This window comes from Gadus chalcogrammus, chromosome 2 (genome assembly GCF_026213295.1).
Source record: "Gadus chalcogrammus isolate NIFS_2021 chromosome 2, NIFS_Gcha_1.0, whole genome shotgun sequence".
Taxonomy (NCBI): Eukaryota; Metazoa; Chordata; class Actinopteri; order Gadiformes; family Gadidae; genus Gadus; species Gadus chalcogrammus.
In genome coordinates this window covers 11,286,379-11,307,951 of record NC_079413.1, presented here as the reverse complement: position 1 = coordinate 11,307,951, position 21,573 = coordinate 11,286,379, and the positions used below count along the sequence as shown (strand labels likewise).

Sequence of the window (21,573 nt, the reverse complement as noted above, 5' to 3'; positions counted from 1 at the left end):
TTGGAGCACTTGTAGGGGGTTGCCACCGGGTTCTTCAAATTTTTTACATCCATCTAGTATGTAGCATGTAGACGTCAAAAGTTATGTTTTTTGGTCAACTTTATTTCAACAACATAATACATTGACATTACTTTTGAATAGTTTAGATGCGTCACAATCAAACATCCTTTTTTACACCGACTATTTTACAGGTCACAATTTTACTACATTATTTTACAAATTAGCACCAGATCTGTTACTTTGTGTGAATTACAATTGTAAAATGTGACTTCAAAAACATACAAACACTAATGTACAACTCTCTCAAACACACACATAAATAACCAATGTATACAAGTCCTAAAACCAATTATTATTATTATTATTAAGTATAATTTGACTGCACATTGTTATTTATATGATTTTTTTATTGTTTTTACAGTGAACTTTAACATTTGAGCTTTAATACAAAGTGTACTGTGTGGAAGTGTACTCATTGGTCTTAACCTGTGGCCTAAAAAAACACTTAAACTTAACTTAACACTTCCTTCACATGAACAGTTGCAGCTGATGCCAGCTTAAGAAGAACAGAGCTTAAGGGTCCAGGTGTTCAGGGGAAGTCCCCGGCCAGATGCTGCAGGGTGTCCCGGGAGAGACCCAGGTGGATAAGGTCGAGGTAGTGCAGAAACCTAAAGCATAAGAAAAAATAATATGAATCAATGTCTTTTTGTAACCGTGAGCGGGCTGAGATTATATATTTGTGTGCTGTGCTTGTATTTAGGCTTCTTCTGCATCTGTTACACTTTAACATACATGCATTTTAAAAAAGCAACACGTTTCCTTTACCTGGGTTTGCTCATCAAACCGCCTTGATTTGCTAAACCTGGGTTCCTTTTAGTCACCACACGGCATCCGAGATAAGCACTATTCCACTTCTTGCACACAGACAAACGTTCTTAACAGCTAAGGTCACGCAAACACATCTTAGTCCACAAATTAATAGTCGATTTTCAGTGACACTATCCAGAAAAGAAACTTTGGCTGAGCCAAATGCATATTTCTGAAGACAATAAGTAAGATTGTGTCACGGTCCAGACCCCAGCAGCTTGTTAAATGGAGCTCACCTTCGTTTCACCTTTCCTTGTTCCTTAAGCTGCTCGGCTCTGCAGATGGTGCGTAGGGTGGGGAGGTATTCCAGGGAGAGCTCGGGTCTGCTGCCCAGCGTACTAAACACTCCCCGGGACAGTAGCAACAACTCCATGCACTTCTGGAGCAGCCTGGAACACAGACACAATCAATAGTTTGGTATAATAGTGCGATCTTAGAAATATTGTCCATTGGATACACATTTTTTATGCTTTGATATAAAAAATATATGAATTATATTTATCGGCGCGTCAAGAAGGCTGCCTCTATTTAGAAAAACATGATGAACTGTCATCGTATTCATTGTCATCACAAGTACAAAAAGTTATCCTGTACGTGAAAGACCTGATCAGATTGAACATGTAAAGATGATAAAAAAAAGGATGCATCTCTAATATAGAAAGATGGGTTTGGCCCAAGAGCAATTCTTCTAACAGTAAAACATATACCAAGTAAACGTCATTGATTAGCACAGCAGAGGACACATGGACTCACTTTGGTTGGCAGGGAGGATGAGGAGTGAGGCTGAACCCTCTCTGATGGTCAGCCACTGGGAGGCTGAGCTCCAGCCCCGCCTGCTCCCCGAGCTCTCCTCCTCCCAGGGCCTGGGACTCTCCCTGGGCCTCAGTCAGACCTGCCCGGCACCTCTGGAAGCTCATGGACTCCACGGCGGCCTGGATCTCCACAGCCCGCTCCGCTTCCCTGCTGCCGGGCCCGGGGTCCTCCAGCCTGGCTTCGTCCACCATGCCGTCCTTCACCTGCGCTGGGCGCTGTGCGACGCACGGGCCCCGTCCCCGCCCTCCTCCGACGCCCCCCGTCGGTGAGCAGGCATCCATGAAGGACATGTCCTCCAGGAAATCGGCGATGGCGGCGAGGCCGTGGGAGACGGGCCCGCTGACGGCTCTCTGCTGGGGGGTCAGAGGTTCGTTCCTCCGCCTCTGGGGAGGCTGAAGGGGGTCCAGAGCCCCTGATGCGCAGACCGCCTCCGCCTCGCACGGCGCAGTGACCGCAGGCTCGGCCAGAGCGAGGAAGTCGTCCTCCGAGTCCGAGTGCAACGGGTCCTTCTTGGCCAGCCTCTTGTGCTTCCTCATCCTCTGCGACACTTTGACCGGACTGCCGTCGTTTAGGGCGTTGACCAGCTCGGCCGCCTTCAGGGCCTTTGAGGGGAGCGTCGGGGCCTCAAAGCGTTGACGGGCAGAGGTGCCGGACAGGGCCGTTGGCCCCGGTCGGGGTTGGCTTGGTGTCAGCAGGGGTGTCACTGGGAGCCGGGTGACAGGCAGCGGGAGGAGGGTGTGCATGTTTGAGTAGAGCAGGTCCACCCTGCGGCGCCGGCAGTCCGCCACCAGCTCCCAGCAGGCCGCAGTCTCCTTCAGAGGACAAAACACATTTAAAAAAACATTTCATTTAAAAAAGGCACCCAGTGCAACTTTCGAGGCTTAAAAATAAACATTCAATTTCTAGTCTTTTTTACACGTAGTAAGTTTCAATAACTCCATACCATTACATACCGACATTCAAGCAGCAAAGATGAGACGTCGTTGTGTGGTGAGAACTGATAGAAAATCGATAACAACAACAATGCCGCCATTTTCTTTATTTTTTGTAACCTACAATAATAAAGCAGGCTTCCAGTCAATGGAAAAATGGCTTCTCCCCACCGGCGATTGTTGTTGTTTACGATTTTCTATCAGTTCTCACCACACAGCAACGTCTCATCTTTGCTCCTTGAATGTCGATATGTAATGGTATGGAGTTATTGAAACTTACTACGTGTAAAAAAGACTAGAAATTGAATGTTTATTTTTCATTGAATGTTTACATAAAGTTGCACTGGGTGCCTTTAACACCATACAGTTCAACTTTAGGCGAGGGCCCATACCCAAGGAAAATCTGCCAGAAAAACTTGTACAGAAATCGGTCCTAAATGTGAGTGTGAATAAGGCTCATGGTAACACACACACGTCACACTCACACACACACACACACACACGTTTCAATAATTTAACTAACAGATAATTTCCAGAACCTTCAGACAGAACGAACAAATGTGAAATGAAGCATCTTAAACTAAAGCTGTAACAAACTAACAAAACCATAATAGAAAGGATTTTCTCTGGTCAAATCTGGTAAAATCCGATAAATTAATTTAAATAGATAAGAAATGAGTAATGTAGTTTTAAATAATGAATGCGTAATAATCATGAAACTGTCAAACTGGGTTTTTCCCTCAGACTATAACCGTACCATCAGTATCTATAATCGTTGCATCCCTAGTCCCGACCATAACCTCATAAAGTTAACTATAATTTGCATATAACTATCCACTTCTCTTATACACAGTGAAATAAAATGTGGAAGTTATTAGTCAATAGACATTTCATATTATTTTCATTCTCTTGCATCGATTACTATCCTGTACTTGTAGTACAGTAGTGTCCCAGCTTACTTTGAGCCGGTCCTGGACACTGCCTTGGGGCTGGACGTTCACGAGGCCCAGCATGCTCTCAGCACAGCCCGTGTCCCACAGAGGGAGGTCTGGTGGGCCGCTGCCGCCCAAGGAGGACACACACGCTGGCTCCTTGATTCTCAGTTCTGCTTTTGTAGCCGACACAGGAAAGTACACTAAATCAGACAAGACAGTTATGAACGTCTTATTGAAGTCATCGACAGCAGATACTGAGTCAGACATGGTTTTCATATTTAGTCCTTGATTGTCGAGATAGTCATGGTATTAAAATGAATGCTGTTTCATTATACAAAAAAAACTTGACTCATAACTTTCTTCATGTGTAGGGTCAGATTTTTCTTTTTGTTTAAAGCAGTATACAAAAACTCTACTAATAACCTGTACATCCAAGGTCATCCTGACACTGCGATAGCAACAAGTAGACATTTTAACATTTTGGTTTTCAGCGCTCCCAGAGAGATCCAGAGATGACTAACCAATGCCATCCAACTGATCTGATTGTTTGGCTCTGTGACGCCTCCCAGTGCTGCAAGTCCAGAACTGCAGCTGCAGCAGGCTCTGTCTGATGTCACAGTTATTGAGGCTGAGTAGGGTGGATACATCCTGGGCGTCTGTCCTCGTGTCCTCCGTCAGGCACAACAGACGTAGGTAGCTGCTCACGTTTACCTGCCAGCAAGCAGACAAAATTCATGTTTAGCAAAGAATTTTACAACCCATGTTTTCAGTTTCAAAATGATGTGGGCAGGATGGCCTTGTGGTGGTTAGAGTGTTAAGGCCCAAAGCACACGGGATGCAAATTAATATTCTTTAAATGTCGGCGTCCAAAATAGACTGGAGTACATTCTGTGTGCTTTGCCCCGTTAAAAATGATTTGACTCGATTACAAATTCAAGGCAAATTCAGGCTGTGCACTTTGGCCTTCAAGATGACCAGCTGAAATATTCTTGGTTCAAACCCCAATGGCTGGAGACTGCACAATCCGTATCTGCCCATAATGGCATTCATTATATCTGAATTCCCTGCATGTCATCTCACCCAAGAGTCGAGTATATTACTAAATGCTATTTGGTTTGGCACACGTTCCTACTCTAACAATGGAAGAGAAAAACAGAGATGTAGCTCTATGCAAATCGATGGCTCACCATAGAAGGCGTTGTGAAGTGAATCTCCTCCAAGTGGCCATCAAAAATGGTGCTGAAGTGGGGATCTAAAAATGTAGAGAGTTAAACCAAAAAAATTCACTCTCTCAACTAAAGGTCTGTATCCCATCAAGATTTTCCATTTTCTTAACCCTACCTAGCCCGAAAGCCAGCAATCAGTGTTGGGACAGCAGCCTAAAACACTGTACTAAAACATCTACTAACCACTGTGGGGACAGCGGCCTAAAATACTGTACTAAAATATATACTAATTATTATGTTTGTTACATCATTTAGGATAACTGGTTAGTTACGGAGTGACACAAGAACGAAGGTGGATTTATTGATGTTCATTGTAACTCGGATTTAAGATTTAGTAGCACTGGAAAAATTGTACAGGTCACACCTATAATAATGTACTAAGCCATATACTAACCACTGTGGGGACAGCAACCTAAACCACTGTACTGAGCCATCTACTGACCGCTGGTAGTGAGGATGACGGGCCTCTTTGTGGTAGTCATAAACGTCTTGATGGCCGCCAGGAACCCGTGGTCCTCATCGAAGATAACGTCCACCTCCTCGAAGAGGATAAGCGAGGTGGCCGTCTTCTTGTTTTGCTCTTCGCGGCTGCTAGAAGACTCCTTACCCCCGCCGCCGGCCCCCCTGGCTGCCAGGGGCGTTTTCAACGGCTCCTTCAACTTACTGGAACCGTCAGCAGGCTTCATGGATTCATTTGGAGCCGCTTTGGAGGACAGAGTAAATGGTAATGTAATCTGGTGTAATGTGTCGCTGTGTAACCAAAGTTAAATTTGGTAGAGCCGTGGCAGTAACACAGCCAGGGGTTTTGGTTCAATGCCTAACGGTGCACTGCTATCAATTATTATGGTTTCAGATCGAAATACCCTTTGCTAGCAGCAATGTTCATGCTTAAAGAAGAATTGCATCTCACCAGTACGCTGAGTCGCCTTGTTCGCAACGGGCGCCTCCTTGCTGCCTTTAGGGCGTCCCATTTTAAAGAAGCTGGCCAGGGAAGTAGGGGCTAGGGAACCCCGCTTTGCTCCCCTCGGGGACTGGGGTTGCTTACTGGGGGAGGAGACCACCCTGCGAGGAGAGTTCACCTTCCCTATGAGGACGAGAGATATCATCTCCATCAGAACCCAAACTATGATAATATAAATATTTAAAAGACACTAAACAAAGCATACATTTTTAATGATTATAACTATTTTGTTCATAATGTAAATGAGATAACTCGAGTATATTCATTTTTAATAATTAGATGAAAACAAAGCCAACATTTCTTGTCTTGGATTAACAGAGAACAACCTATCTTGTCTAATCAACCAGAGTCAACGGTTGCTGGCCTGACCAACTGTGGTTCTTACTGGGGGACGAGCCGGGCCGTGTGTAGCCTGTGGGGCTGCTGATGCTGCTGCTGTAGCTGTTGAAGTAGGTAGGCTTGTGGGCGTTGACCCCCTGGATGTCCACCTGGTGGGACTGAGTGGCCTCCTTTAGCTGGGACAGGATAAGCCTGCCACTCCGCTGGGACGACGAGTTCACCTCAAACACCTACCGGGGGGAGGAGGAGCTCAGACACTTTCAGGGCTGCCTGCAGAGGTGCTACTAATCCAGTGGTGGAGTAGTGCCACTAGTGGATGCATGTCTGGGAAAACTGCCGTTGCTGAGCTCACCTTGAAGCCCAGCTCCTGGGCGCAGGCGTAGACGGCAGCGGTCTTGCCCACCCCGGTGGGTCCAGTGATCAGCAGAGTGTTGCACAGCATGTCCTCCTGGTCCTGGGAGGGGTCCTCGCCCCCCCAGTCCGAGTCTAGAGGACGCCACAAAAAGGACCGCTGGGTGTTAACTCTGTGTTATAAATGCCACCAGATGGGATGTTAAAGTCCTCTTGACAGTATTTTGTAATAGCTTATTTTTAAGTGTATATATTATATTTCCGTGAGTACAACACACAGCAGTACAACAATGTCATATGTGGAGAGCAGTAAAAAAGGAGCGGTAAATGTCAGGTAAAAGTAAAAAACATTAAACTGTGCTTCTCTCACCGTTGCTGATCTCTTCTGGTCTTGAATCCTTTTGCTTTTTCCCCTCCTCACGGTCAGTGCGTAGCTTCCACTCCTTCAGCCAGCTGGACGACAGACAACAGAAGGCTTCACTTCAGTGTTGTCAGAGTACTCCTACTAACAGGATACGTTTCAGAACCATGACAGTGGCAACCAAGCATTGCGATTGGGGGACTCCCTGACATAGAAGGGTATGTCAAGTAAACACAAATAATTCTGAATAAAAGGATTAAAGTGTTTTTTAATGCGAAAAGCTCCAATGCCAGTCTGTGATATTTCACCACTGACAATGCTTGTCTGTTGACTGTGCTTCAGTGACACAGTGGTACACAGAAGTATAGCTGGAAGTACAGGCAGAGGTAGAGCAGACAGAGAGAGCAGTAAGAGGTAGGGCAGTAGTAGGCAAGAGCAGACAGAGGCAGCGCAATCCATCGACTGACCCATGCAGTTTCCTGACTGAGGCGGTGTTGCCGATGACGTCGCTGGAGTTCTGAGGTTGATACTTCTCAGTCCACAACAACTCCTCCTTCATTAAATCTAGAAATATTAAAAAAATAAAATAATTAACACACTTAACGCTTAACATTTCTCTGCAAGCACTCTAATTTGTATCAGAACAGGATAATATAATTTATGTGTGCTGAAATTACACTAACGGTGGACTACAGCTATACATTTTATTTTTCAATTTGGGAAAGTGTTCGACATTTTCTGTCCTCTTCATGAATACTGATGTGTCCACAACCAAAAATCATTTATCGTTTATGGAAAAACATACAAAATCATGATCAAATAAGTGTGAAACGCTGCAAAACGTAATGATATTCTGACAAAGGATTGCATTAACGATCATTTCTGGTCAACCGATAAGATTGAGGCCGAGTCAGGCCTTCACGATCAGTATCGTGAAGGCCCATCCCTCAATTTGGAGGAAAGATGGACCATCTCCTTCACCTTCCTTGCCGTCGCTGCCAGCCAGAGGAGAGTCGTCCAGCACGATCACAGAGCCCTCCTGGGAAGAAGCCGGAGTAGAAGCAGTCTCCAATGCAGTTTGTGATTTCAGTTCCTGTTCCACCTCCTGCAGCTTGCATCTCTGGGCGCGGCCACCCCTGCCACGACCGCCTCTCTTGGGGTGCTCAGGCTTTGGCGTGGGAATGGCGTGCTGCTCTTCTTCCTCTGTGCGGACGGACCTCTGTTTCTTCGCCTGTTTCCCAGAGGTTTCCACTTCAGTCACCCTCTTCCTCTTCCCCCCAAACGGTACTGGTAAAGGTCCTGGCATGGTTCCTGAAACGGCACACAAAACATTTCACTTTTTGTGTTGCATTAATGTTTTTGCTTGCGACCACCACATATGGACCATGTTCTTTAGTCGAGTTTCTAGAATATAAATAGTATTAAGGTTGTATGATCGTAGTAAAGGACAGAGAAATGGCAGACATATGCAAATATTTTATGTTACATCAAAAAACTAATTGCAAAACCCTAACACAAGGGGTCTGAATGGTATGCATAATCGTTCCGAAAATCTTCAGTATGGTCTTATTATCCTTTTGCATGAATTACTTAATCAATGGGAGTGGCAAAGAGTTGATCAGCCTTTGGCCCTGCTGACATGTTATGGAAGCCCAGATTTCTTCGATAGCAGCCTTCAGCTCATCTCCGTTGTTGGGCGTCGTGTCTCTCATCTTCCTCTTGATAAAACCTATAATATACATTTTCTATGGGGATCAGGCGAGTTTGCTGACCAATCAAGCACAGTAATCCTATGGTCATTAAACCGGGTATTGGTACTTTTGGCAGTGTGGACAGGGGCCAAGTCCTGTTGGAAAATGAAATCAGCATCTCCATAAAGCTTGCCAATAGAAGGAAGCATGAAATCCTCTAAAACGTTGGTAGACAGCGGCGTTGAATTTGGGCTTGATAAAACACAGTGGACCAACACCAGAAGATGACATGCCTCCCCAAATCATCTCAGACTGAAAACGTCACACTGAACTTCAAGCAACTTGGATTCTGTGCCTCTCAATTCTTCCTCCAGACTCTTGTATACTTGATTTCCAAATTAAATGAGCGACAGACCACTGAGCGACAGACCAGTTCTCTTTCCCATGTCATGACATTGTCTCTGGTTCAGGAGTGGCTTGAGACAAGGAATGAGACGGTTGTAGTAGCCCATGTGTGTGCGTGGTGGCTCTTGGTGCACTGACTCCGGCCCCAGTCCACTCCTTGTGAAGCTCCCACACATTTTTGAATGGCCTTGGCTTGACAATCCTCTCGGGGCCGCAGTTATCCCTGTTGCTTGTGCACCTTTTTCTACCAGAATGTCTCCTTCCACTCAACTTTCTAAGAAAATGCATGGATAAAGCTCTCTGTGAACAGCCAGCTTCTTTAAGGGGGATCTTTTGATCTTTTTGCCTGCTTGTGGAGGGTGTCAATGACTGTCAGTGACTGTCTTCTGCACAACTGTCAAGTCAGCAAGCTTCCCAATGATTGTGATGCCCACTGAATCAGACTGAGAGACCATTGAAAGGCTCAGGAAACCTTTCCAGGTATTTTGAGGTAATTATTGATTAGAGTTTGACACATTGGCTTTTAGCGTCAACCGCTATCGAGATTAATGATCAATGCATATTTAACAGAGGTTGAAATATATATTAAAAAAAAAAAACATAAAAGAACCCTACAACCAGGCAAGAAGGCTGAATACCACCCGGCAGCCATCACTGACCGAAATGAGTACCGTATTTTCCGGACTATACGTCGCTCCCGAGTATTAGTCGCATCAGTCAAAAAATGCTCCATGACGAGGAAAAAAACATATATACGTCGCATCGGTGTATAAGTCGCATTTATTTTTAAACATTTAAACAAGAACGTTTAATCTGGAGAGACTGAATAAAATTGCAATAGCAATATAGGTGTGTCGGTCCCACTCGTAGTTCTGAGAGTATACCGAATTCAGTGTCACCGGGATTCCACCGGACGGGTATGCGCCGCGGTCCTAAACCTGAGCGCACGATCGGGAGGTGGAAGTTGCGCTCACAAGTCCAGCGGACGGCTCCAGTTTTCGCCGGCCAAGTCATGCGCTGTGATATGTGTGACAGCTATGTTGCACAACATTGCAGCTAAGGCTGGGGTAGCTTTGGTTGAACCGGAGGACATTGAGGACGATGACGACGAGAATATAATTTATTCGGTGGTGCAGTAGGCTTGCAGCTCAGTGCAGTTCAGTAGTAGGCCTAATGAATGACGGTGCCATCTTGCGGCCGAAGATTATGTACGCACAATTTTGGCACATAAGTCGCTTCGAAATATAAGTCGCAGGGCAAGCCAAACTACAAAAAAAACGCGACTTATAGTCCGGAAAATACGGTATATACAAACGCAAAATTACTAAGGCGATTAGTAAGCAGAGTTTATAGGGAAAGATATGATGCCCCTCAACACGGTGAACGAGACCGGGTTTAAGGCTTTGGTAAAGAAACTGTACAGCATGACATCCCGCAAATATTTTGTCCAGACTGCTAAATCTATAGCGGGCTGGAGCGAATAACAGTGTTTTTCGCTACTACCCGAAACATGTGGTCAATTCGCACATGTATACATTACCGTACATGTTTATTCCAAAGACTTTGAGTCATCTACATATTTTTAGATTGGTAGAGGCACATATGTTTTATATTTCTGCACTTAAGTTTGTGTGATTTGTTACTGTAACTGACAGGAGATTAGTAAGATTCATATTTATTTCAATTTTATAATTTAATAGTTGAATAAATAGTTTATAATATAAATTAAATTCATTTAATTTCATGTAGGCCTGGCCTACAACATCAACACGTAGACCTGGCCTACAGGAAAGAGGGCCATTTATAAGTTTGCTGTATCCAAAGTTGTGTTGGTCATACTAATTATGTATTGCTTGTTTAGTGAGTAACGCAGCTTGCCCACTGCATCCGTCCGTCAACGGACGACGCAAGGCGTGTCTGACGGATGGGCGAGTGGTATTTGCAGACGGAGCCAAATGTAGCCACGATCTGATTGGCTGACGGATCCGTCACAGCCTGAAAAGTAAAAATGTTCTCAACTTCTGAACGCAAGAGACGGAGCCGACATAACGGTCGGGATCGCCCCATGCAAAGTCAATGAGATCCGTCAACGGACGGATGCAGTGGGCAAGGGGTGTAATACAGAAGATAAGGAATTTTAAAAAGAAAAATTGCAATTCGATTATTTTCACAAATCGTTCAGCCACTATGGATGATCGATGGTAAGGATGACCAGTGTGAACAATGTGGTGAGAAACGCAAAAAGGGTGTAAGGAATATACCATGGTGCAAAAAAAGTAGGTTTCCTTTTCGCAAAACGTCATTCAATTCAACCATGTTATTTTATTGTCGTGTGAAAAAAAAAAAGATGGCAATTCGAATGTGAGGCAGTTCAAGAACAACATTCCATTAATTAATGGGTATTCATTTTATTATAATTTGTATTTATTTGAGAATATTTTTTATTTACTTTTCAGTCAATGGTATATTTTTATAAGTATATTGCAGCAGTATTAACATACCTATTTCTATTTACGAAAGAAAGACCCATAGTTTGTTCAGTAAACCACTGAAATAATAAAAACGTTTTTTTTCATCAACCTAAATTTATCATTTTCTGTTATGTGTTGGTCATTCATCTTGATAGCGGTCGATGCTAAAAGCCAATGTTCACTTGCACTGCGGTATGTGAATATACAGTAAAACACTTACATTTTTCCCAATTTAGTTTTATGTTTGTATCTTTTAACCCTGCTGTACACACCAGGATTTTTGTTTACCCCTAATGAACACTATTAAACAGTAGTAGTGGTTTTTTTTTTCATCACGTATACATGAGACATGTTTTCTACAAAGAAAGAACCAAGAAGAGAACAATTAGCAATAATGTACATCGATGCTGCTCTAGTCTAGTATTTCCACTTCCATTGCATTACATTTTTTTTAACATAAAGCCCTTTGCAACCCTTTTCGAAAGGTGCTTTATGATTGGTATTATATACTGACCCGTGGCAGTGGTCTGCTGGAGATGATGGTCTCGTCTCTTGAGGAAGTGTGTGAGGAACCTCTGGGCGGGGAAGGAGGGATTGGAGGCGATGATCTCCTCCTTGAGGAGCTGACGGACCTGGTCAGACAGCTCTGGCCTCTGGCCAGTACCCTGAGGGAAGGATGAGGGCCATTAGTTTCAGAAATAGTAATACACACGCAGACAAATTGCATTTTATTATGTTTATCAGAATGATTGCATGTATTCCTGCTTATAGCCCATTTAAAAACAAGATGCATAAAATGTGCTGCAGAAATAAATAAACCGAATTTGCAAATGGACTGCCTTCATTCACCACCATCAAAAAATAGTCAAGGGACCCAGAAAATAATGATACTCCTAAACTATATACATATCTAGATTATTTCAGTGTCAAGTGCAATGTATAAGCAATACACAGGCAAAATAGACTCAGAGAAGCCTTCTGAGCTTAATATTTAATACTTTCGCCAATTCAATTGATTGTCGCGCAAGGTTCCTACTGCAGTTTGTCACATCTCACGCACCTCTGAATTCTCAGAGGAGAGTGCGAGTTGCGCATTACGGCCACGGAGACTAGTGATGCACCGATACAACTACTCAGACCAAATACTGTGCTCATGTACTCTTCAAACTTCTCAGATACTAGGCTTCCGGGTTAGACGATGTAGTGAGCAGACGCGCAAGGAGAGGCTCCAGACTAATTAACATTATTTACCTTCAATACGGCCCCGTTTCACTTTTTGCCCCACAACAAGCTGCTGAATGCACATTAGAAATCTAATAAGTAAGAAATGCCATCAAAACGTTGCAAACAACAGCTATTCAGGAATCAGGATAACATAATTTATGCTAATTTGCAACCGGCACAGCTAGCCAGCATGGTCACGAGCGCAGGCTATGCTCCAGACAGCACTCAACCTGTTTCCGAAGTTAACAAGACCGCTCATTTAACCCATTTAAGCCGGGAAAGCATTGCCGCTGTTCTACCTTTAAAGCCGGGGGCGCTGTTGCGTCATTCTACCTTTAAGGACGGGAAAGCGTTTGCGTCGTTTTTCTGTATAAGGGGGGTTTTTGCCCAAAGTGTCGGCCTCTGGGCCAATGAAATGCATCAAAATAGACACATATAGGTGTCAACTTGTTCCTCGTGAGTTTAGTTCAGAAATTTCTTCAAGCAAGTATGGCGGAATTTGAGACTGAAGACTTTTCTGACGGTAGCGATTTCGAGGAGTTTCTCGGCTTCGAAGATGTTGATGAGGCCGAGTACTTTGATGACGAATACGAACCGATTGACCGGGAATTATGGTTAAGGCACATGTTCGTGAATGACGACGAGGAAGAAGAAGTATGGAATGGGGCTATGGGAATGGGGCTGCTTCCGTTGCCGGTGCGAAGAGATTACTGGCAACAGAGTAAGAATCTCTTTCGGACGCAATTCGCCAGAAATATGTCCCGGAACAGATTTGCGGCCAGCTGGAGGCAAGGACAATAGTAATACTTATTGATTGGGATGATGCTGTAATAAGTAATTACTACAGTTTATATGTAAGAGATGTATTACTGTCCCGGAGATGCGTAAAGCACCCGGGTGCGTAAAACCAGATAAGCTTCTCTGGAATGTCACTTATACTTATCAATAGTAATACTTATTGATTGTGATGATGCTGTAATAAGAAATTACGACAGTTTATATGTAAGAGATGTATTACTGTCCCGGAGATGCGTAAAGCACCCGTAAAACCAGATACGCTTCTCTGGAATGTCACCAGTGGCGTAACAAGGCAACGACGGGCCCGTACGCAGGATGTTCAAGGCTCTTCCAAAGAATAGAGCTTCTTTGGAATTTCACACCTAACTGCGATCTCCAGAACAATAAGGCCTAGGCTACTATACATTCCCAAATTATAGCCTGTATCTTTTAATTACGCTACTTCTTAGGATGGAATGCAATTGTATTTGTATTATGCATAATACTTTTATTCAGTAGTCATCACATACAAGTGCATGTAATTTAAAACGCAGACTGTTTACAGTTTTAGTCCCAGTCTGTTCCCCTTCCCATGTTTGTTATTATATACTTTATTACTTTCTTATATACTTATTTCACTTTATTATACTTTTTTTTACTGTTTTGTGCTGTTCCTGCACTTTTACATATTTTTTTATTTTTTTATTTACTTTTCTACCTGTATGTAAATATTGTAAATATTTGTAAAAAAAAACTCCAATGTCCCATGAAAGCCACAGGTGTCAGCTCTCAAATACTTTTTGAATTGTGTTCCTATCTGTTACAGGGGCTGAGAAATCAGTAATTTAGTAGGCGTTGACACAATTGCTGAATTTCTAGAAAAACTTCAGGTTTTGGGGGCTTTTCTGAAATCGCCTATAGGTTTTACAGGCATTTTTTCCAGGCGCTTTAGGCCTAAATGGGTTAATAAACTAACCGAAACAGAAACAAGAGTGGAGAATACTTTGAAAACATTCACTTCGGCTGAGGCAACGGTAAAATCCCTGGGATCCCAAAAGAAACACCTGCTAGACTGAGTAGAGGACCTGGAAAACAGATTGCGCCTACTTAATCTTCGAATTGTGAATATACCGGACGGCAGCGAGACTGCAAGGAGCCGAAACAGTTAACAGCTGACTTTCTGATGGAGGCTCTCGGGGAGATATTCACATCACCCCCGACCATCGCCCGTGCGCACCGCACACGCTACCGGAACGCGAATCCCCAAAGTTGAGGCCTTTCATTGTGTGCTTCAACCACTTCTATAACAAGGAAAGAACATTAAGGTGCGCAACGAAACAAGAACTGAAACACCGCAGTCTGACCAAGAGTTTAGAAAGACATTTTAAGTTTTCGTGTTCGTAATCTGTGCTCCACAGGTCGACACGAGGCTGCTGTGCGACGCCGCTGACACAACTTCCGGCTAGCCGGCTTGGTTTGTTCGGTTACATGGATGCTTAGCGTCGATAATGCTAAACACTTTGTGAAGTTGTATTGCCGTCAAGCGATATCATTGTAAATCCTTTTTTTATATTTGCGACCTGTACTGCACACACTGTATCGTATTTGCTGTTTCCTTGTTGGAGCTGCTTCTGCATCAAACACGTTAAGCATGGACTCCGGGTGTTCTTGCCATTGCTCTGCTTTTCTCGTAGCTAAGATAGCTCTGCTAGAGACGTTTCTGTCAGTTAGAGGAGGAAAGGGAGCAAGCATAAAGAAGACTACTCCAGAAAGTATAGAGAAGAGACCCACCAGGCGGACTCGTAGAGCTGATGCCATCGTTAGCACTAGCTCCGTCAAGGCAACCCTGTCGGCAGCACCTCTTACGAAGGCGGACAGCAGCCTGCCTCGGGGGGAAAAACGCTAGTCATCGGCGACTGTCACACATAAAGTTGTCCTAAACACGCCATCGAAGGCATTTGCCTACCCTGGGCCAGGACTCTAACTACAAAGCTTATCTTAGGGGGCCGACATGCGGTCAGACCACATGCGGAGTTCGATTAGATGCACCAAACACCGACACTAGTTTCGACAACATTGAAGTTCAGGTCGGCACCAACGATACTAGGAGGAGACTAACCGAGGTCACAAAAAGAAACATAGTTATGCTGTGTGACTTTGCCAGAAAGATGTGTCGGCATCGATTAATTCTCTCTGGCCCTCTACCTGACAGAGTTTATGATGAGCGTTATAGTAGTAGTAGTAGTAGTAGTAGTAGTAGTAGTAGTAGTAGTAGTCTCTAAACCTCTGGCTGGCACGAGATAGTTCAGAGCTGAGCTTGGCCCTCCCTGTTGGGTCAACCTGGCGTGCTGAAGTGAAGAGGTGGATGTCACAGAACAGTCTCGCCGTGTTTAGATGGCTTGGTCAACCCACAGTGTATTGGTGTCCTGTTTGACCCTCTACTCTGTTTTGACATGTTAGATGGAAAAATGCAATTCTGATTATACTTCTGAGAAATGTTGCAAAAAACAGACCAATGTTATCTGCACTAGATGCAGAGACACTGATTCATGCACACGGAACCGATTTTTGGGTGAAAACACACAAGTCTTGTGCATTTGGGCTGACAGTCCAAACCGATCCGCCATTTTCGTTGTCCGAAAACACACTTTTCTGAAACTAGTTCCCAGGATGGAAAAGTTTAAAACTGACCTATGCGTTTACGTGTGGATGCCTGAAATGCAAACGCTGACGTCATCTCCCCCTCACCAGCTGGGCGACGTTAGCGTTGCATTGAATTATTATTGAATTTTTTGGATTTGTATTATTTTTGTAGCTTTAAATACAGCCCCGTGGTAAATGTAATACTAGCTGTTTGTATACAGCGCGCAGGCTGGATAGCCACAGGCTTGATGCGCTCCACTTTCTTTTGTGGAGGATGAGCGCCTTGAATATGTACTACAGCGTTTCTACAGCTCAACGCATTTTTGCAATGAGTCTTTCTTTACAGAGATATTCCTGAAACGCATCAAAGGAAAATGGAGGGGGAAAGATTGTTTTTGCCCGTGTGGACGTGGCTGAAATCGTCCACGTGTCAAATTTTGTTTGAATTGGAGCTCAAATATACAACACTGACAAATCTCTCAGCAGACTTATAGACAAGTTGTACTGAGAACTTTCTCAACCAACTGTCCTCTCCTTTTTCATTTATTATTATAAATAATCGATTTGGATTTTATTCCTAAAATTATTGTTTATTATTATTTATTAACTGACATGTCCTCCTGCACTTTATTGCTTTGTTTGTGTTCCGTACTTGAATCACCCCTTTTCATCTGAGGAAGTGTGTCTGTTTTTGGGGCATTTCTATTCTGTACGCATTACATTTACATCGTACATTGTATTGTACTTTTTCATTCTCAGAATAAAAACATGCTAAAAACACTTCTCTGACACATTCACCCGATACCATTTTATGCTATGTAACGTAACATTGTAGAGCCCAACCCAATAATTCTTTTTGAACATGGTTATTTGTTGGGGAAGGTTGGGCTTCCCAAATACAACGTCGCTCATTTCGGTACTTGATATGGGCGAGTACCGAAATGTAAGTACTTGTGCTTGAACTTGGTCTGAGCAAACAGAGAAACCTAACTGGGACTGAATGAAAGTCAACCTACCCTATCACATAAGGTTCTTGGGGCCGATGCAGTTGTAAGCTGTAGGGGTCCTTCATGCGATGGGATGGGGCTGGACGGCCGACGCCAGCTGTCCTTCACAGAGTGCAGGAAGGAGGACGCAGGCCAAGGTAAAGTCGATAGAGGACAATCTGTATAAACACACAACATACAGTCATGCATAATGCTGGCTAGTGTATTAAACAACGACATTGAGCTAATTGCTATACTATTTTCACCTTCCTTAGTGACATCTTACTTATTCCCCTCCAATGAATGTAAGCGCTACCGATATAGATAAAGCTAGATATCGATATGTCTGTAGGTTGACAACGACACAAGCTCTACTGAACAAGCCAATTCTTTTTTTTTTTTAAGAGGCAGGTGGGGTCAGTGAGGAGTTCAGGAGCCCTGGTGAGAAGGAGAGGCCGTACCCTTAGGAGTCTGCAGCACGTGCACCACAGGATGGAAGGAGGAGCAGGAGAGGGCGTAGGCCTCCATGGTCACCTCCGTCTTGACAATCAGCTTCTTGAAGGAGTCCGGCAGGCCGCTCTTGAGGAACTGGCGACGGGCGCGGCACGCCTCGTCGTCCAGGGAGTTCTCCGATCCCTCCCGGCTGCCCTCGTCAAATATGGACCCAACTGCGGACGGCCTTGCCGACTTCCTGTCCTGGAAAAGAGGGGCCACTTTGGAGTCTGAAAGAAAAAAATAAGTCACGTTCCATTCACTCCATTGGTGCCATTTATAATGTTAAACGGCACTGTCCACTTTTTTTTATTATTATCCCTCAAGACCTACGTTTATGGATTTATGATGTTGAAACTTCTTCCCACTTGAACATTATACCGCAAGTTCCATTGTGGACCGTCTAATTCCAGTTGTGGTCTGATTATGCTGGCTATGGGTCGGTCAACAAACAAGAAGAGACAAACCTTGAGCTGTAGCTTTCCCCAGAACATCATTCAGGCTGCGTAGCCTTTGTTTGGACTTTTTCTTGGGTGGCCTGTCAGAAACACTTTGAGTCGCCTGGGCATCCTCGATGTATACGAGTGAATCCTAACAAAACACACACCTTAAATTATCCAACAGCTCAATCACGCACGCAAAATAATACAAAATCAAAGCACTGTATGAAAGTGGAGTGTGGAGATGGAATGGTGACACAAAACACATCTGTATTAACAATAAGAAATAAACATCTGCATTTTACACTGAACCATCGCCCGGCGATGCAGATAGACGGTACCTCATCTTCAACATAGACCTTGCTGCTGATGGCCTGAGACCTGGAGGAGCGCCGTACAGAGGTATTTTCCTCAGCCAGCATTGCCGTCTTCTTGCTCTGCCGCTTGATTACCTTGGCCCTCTCCACCAACCTCTTGGCCCGCGTCTTCTTCTTGGATGCAACTGGTGTCTAGATGAGATGAATGCAATCATGGTCTGTTAGCTTGCTTGGGAATGTGTTTATGATATGGTGTTACGACATGAATGTATGAAAATATAACCCAACCTTAGATGCAAGAGGACTGTTTATTTCCAAATCAGTCTGACCCTTTGATGAGATCCTTTGAATTCTGGTAAATTTGATCCTAATAATGCAAAAGAACCATATACATTTTACATTTACAAAAAACATCTGTTACAGCCTGGATGACTATATGAATTCCATATTTTACAATTCCAACAACATGGAATGATTAACAAATAAAAATACCTGATCGGGCTTCCTCTCTTGTCAGGTGGAGAAATCAAATGTGCCTTATACATGCTCTTTGACCTATGGCGTGACTTCGGTGTGGACATCTGAAGGGGGCCTTCCTGTGGCAGGTCCACTATCTGTCCCTTGATCTTGCGCCTGGAGGCCCGGACATGCGCTTCCCCCTCTGCCTCGGCTGCCTGCCTGGGTAAAGCTTCTCTTTTGGACCTCCTGACTGGCAGCATGGAGGCATCGCAAGCACCAGCAGCTGTGGCGGTGGCTCCAGTCCTTTTGAGTGCAGCTTCAGGTCCCTCCTCGGGTGTGATGAGTGATGAGGGGGTCACCTCCTTCTTCTTCTTAGAGGCCTTTCTATTTTCCTTCGCCGCTGTTTTCTTCTTGGCCAGGGTGTTCTCCTTTACGTCTGCTATGGCATCTGGAGGGGTATCTGGCGGCTCCACCGTGGCCTCCTCCTCCTCCACCTCCTCCTCTGCAGCCGTCTCAGTGGGCTGCTTCTGCTTGGCCTGGATCTTGCCTGGCTTGGCCCTGTCAGGGCCTGGTCGCTTGAAGGCAGCCATGAACTGCTTACGCTCCGCCTGACTGCATTTAGGTGTGGAGGCGCTCTCCAACACAGCGAGCTCTAGGTCGTCCTCTTGCAGAACCACGTTCGATTTCCGCTTCGGAGGCAAAGTAGTAGGAGGAGGAGGAGGGAAGTGCTCTGTGGGTGCTGGGGGGGACAAACTGATATCAGCTTCTTTCCTTTTGGTGAAGATGGAGGCCAATCTCTTGGCAGATTTCACCGGCTCAATTAAGACAGCGTGCACTTCCGCTTGAAAGGTGAGGGTCCGGGGAGAGATGTTCTGATGACTGGTCTCTATATTTTCCTTTGTGAGGGCAACTTCCAACTGGCCTCCGGTATCCATCTCCTCTACCTCCGACATGGCCTCCCCTTTATCCCCCACTTCCTCTGCTCCGTCCCCCTGGTTCTGACTTTGTAGGAAGTCCTCAAAGGAGACTGTGACAGTACTGTCGTTAAGGCGAGAGTACTCGTCCACGTTGACCTCCATACTCACATCAACCAGGGACTGATCAGCCTCTTTTGCCGCGGGCCCTGCTGGTGTTGCCTTCTCCTCCTTGGTCTTCTTTCGCCTGGGATTCCCAGCAGGATGTCTTTGCGGCTTTGCTTTATCTTTCAGAGGCACTACTGGTGACAGGCCATTTATATCTTTAGACTTAGGCTTAGTCTTTCCAGGTTTCCCACTTTTGAAGCAACCATTGTGACTTCCAACTTTCTGAGTCGGGCCATCGCTTAAAGTGTTAGTTCTGCCTGAGACCTTGTCAACTGTCAAACTCTCAGCACAGGGCTGGTCGAGAAGAGCTCCGATATCACTGCGCAGCATGGAGGGGGAGACGCAACCTCTGACCAGTTCCCCCATTGTCTCACCGCTTTCATCGACTGAACTGTTGCTGTTGACGGCCTCATTTTTCTGGAGCTTCCTGGCAACTTTGCTTTTACGTTTTGTCTGTTTCTGGGAAGGTTTTCCAGGAAGCTGTGTGACTCCCGCTTGCTTCTCTATGGACTGTAGCCTTTGACAGTTCTCCTTGGACTGCTCCAGGGGGCTGCACGACTCCTTGGACGAAGACGGAGGTTTGCGACTGAAGTAGTCCATTATGTTACTCGATCGAGGAGGAGAGCACTGCTTGTCTGCGGTCTTGGGAACAGGGGGGAAGTAGTTTGTGATTGTCTTTGCACCAGGGCTATCACCATCTTTGTGGGGTTTCTTACGCTGCCGACATAGGTTTGGGAGAAAAAATTGTTTTAGAATTCAGCAACAAACAGTCTACGTATGTGAACATCGTTAAGTACGAAAATTATTGATAAAAGATACCCGAATCTCAAAGTCCTCAATAACAGCCGCCATTGCCACAACACCAGCCATTGTTTTTCGAGTACCTGTAGAGAGAGGTTGTTAAATGCGTCAACAAAGAATCAGTTGCCGGATTGTCTTAGATGAGATAGGAACTATAGGACTTACTATTAAGTTAGTCGTATTCAAAATGGAACATTGTTAATGATATATTCCTAATTGGCATGATTATATTCGATGTAAACAATATTATTGACTTGACTCTTATGCAACAAGTACATTTACAATATGACAATCCATGGTATTGACAATTCAGTGGGAGTTTTATAGAGTATCCATAGATAAACAAATCGCAAGAGAAACACAGTTAAAAAACAAAGACGACATTACCCAGTCGGAATGTTGTGGCTTCGTTGCAGTCTCGGTCCCTTTATTTATGTTTCCTTATTTCTAGAAAAAAACGATAATATCGAAGCCCGTGGTTTTGCGATATCGGACTTCTAATCCAGTAAGAAAAAGAATCCGAGGAGTTATTGTAGTCATCACAAGCTAGGCGTCGCTCTCAAAGCAGCTGATTTAGTCATTTTACTCTCAACACTTCAATATACTGAACGGTGTAAAGATTATCCAAACAGAACATACTGGCGTAAAATATAAGGTACAAAAGTTAAATTCGTCACATATATATCAAATAATGCCAATAGCTAACATCAAAATAATACTTGCTTGACTACGTTTATTATTTCGCGCCGGACTAGTCTGACTGGCCAGGCACAAACCGCGCCAAATACACGTAACCTTTGACTCTTAACGTTCTGTCCAATCACAGAGACGGGGTCGCCCAAAACAAAAATGGATTCCGCCAAGTAAAGTAAACACTTGCGCCCCTGTCGGTTATGTTTTTCACTCATGTTTCATTAGCTTTTTCATTCGCATTGAGTATTGTGTTTGGCACAATTGAACCTAATGGCAGCAAACTACATCTGTATTTTCAACACAGAAT

The 21,573-nt window shown here is 44.4% G+C and overlaps 1 protein-coding gene across 2 annotated transcripts; it reads right to left on the bottom strand.

The window, feature by feature from the left end:
• Window positions 1-74: 74 nt before the first annotated feature.
• On the bottom strand, window positions 75-21,401 carry LOC130374047 (ATPase family AAA domain-containing protein 5-like). Of its 2 annotated transcripts, none has more exons than XM_056580611.1 (22): window positions 20,961-21,401; window positions 20,592-20,656; window positions 18,724-20,489; window positions 18,520-18,598; window positions 18,256-18,423; window positions 17,942-18,065; window positions 17,444-17,704; window positions 17,013-17,161; window positions 11,867-12,017; window positions 7,767-8,096; window positions 7,253-7,349; window positions 6,795-6,877; window positions 6,426-6,559; window positions 6,120-6,303; window positions 5,684-5,857; window positions 5,216-5,476; window positions 4,735-4,799; window positions 4,069-4,258; window positions 3,572-3,720; window positions 1,621-2,492; window positions 1,104-1,256; window positions 75-668 (listed from the first exon to the last, which is right to left on the bottom strand). In XM_056580611.1, the coding sequence occupies exons 2-22, from the start codon at window positions 20,640-20,642 to the stop codon at window positions 590-592; spliced, it is 5,520 nt and encodes a 1,839-aa protein (XP_056436586.1). In that variant the 5' UTR covers window positions 20,643-20,656; window positions 20,961-21,401; the 3' UTR covers window positions 75-589. The 2 variants fall into 2 exon arrangements, with proteins under 2 accessions (XP_056436586.1, XP_056436592.1); XM_056580617.1 differs by having other exon boundaries at window positions 3,572-3,717.
• Window positions 21,402-21,573: the final 172 nt, after the last annotated feature.

Coding starts and splice junctions, on each gene's coding strand:
- LOC130374047 (XM_056580611.1), bottom strand. CDS start 20,642: ATGGCTGGTGTTGTGGCAATGGCGGCTGTTATTGAGGACTTTGAGATT. Junction 6,560..6,794: donor ACCAGAAGAGATCAGCAACG/GTGAGAGAAGCA, acceptor GGCGTCCTCTAG/ACTCGGACTGGGGGGGCGAG. Junction 5,477..5,683: donor CAAGGCGACTCAGCGTACTG/GTGAGATGCAAT, acceptor TGTCCTCCAAAG/CGGCTCCAAATGAATCCATG.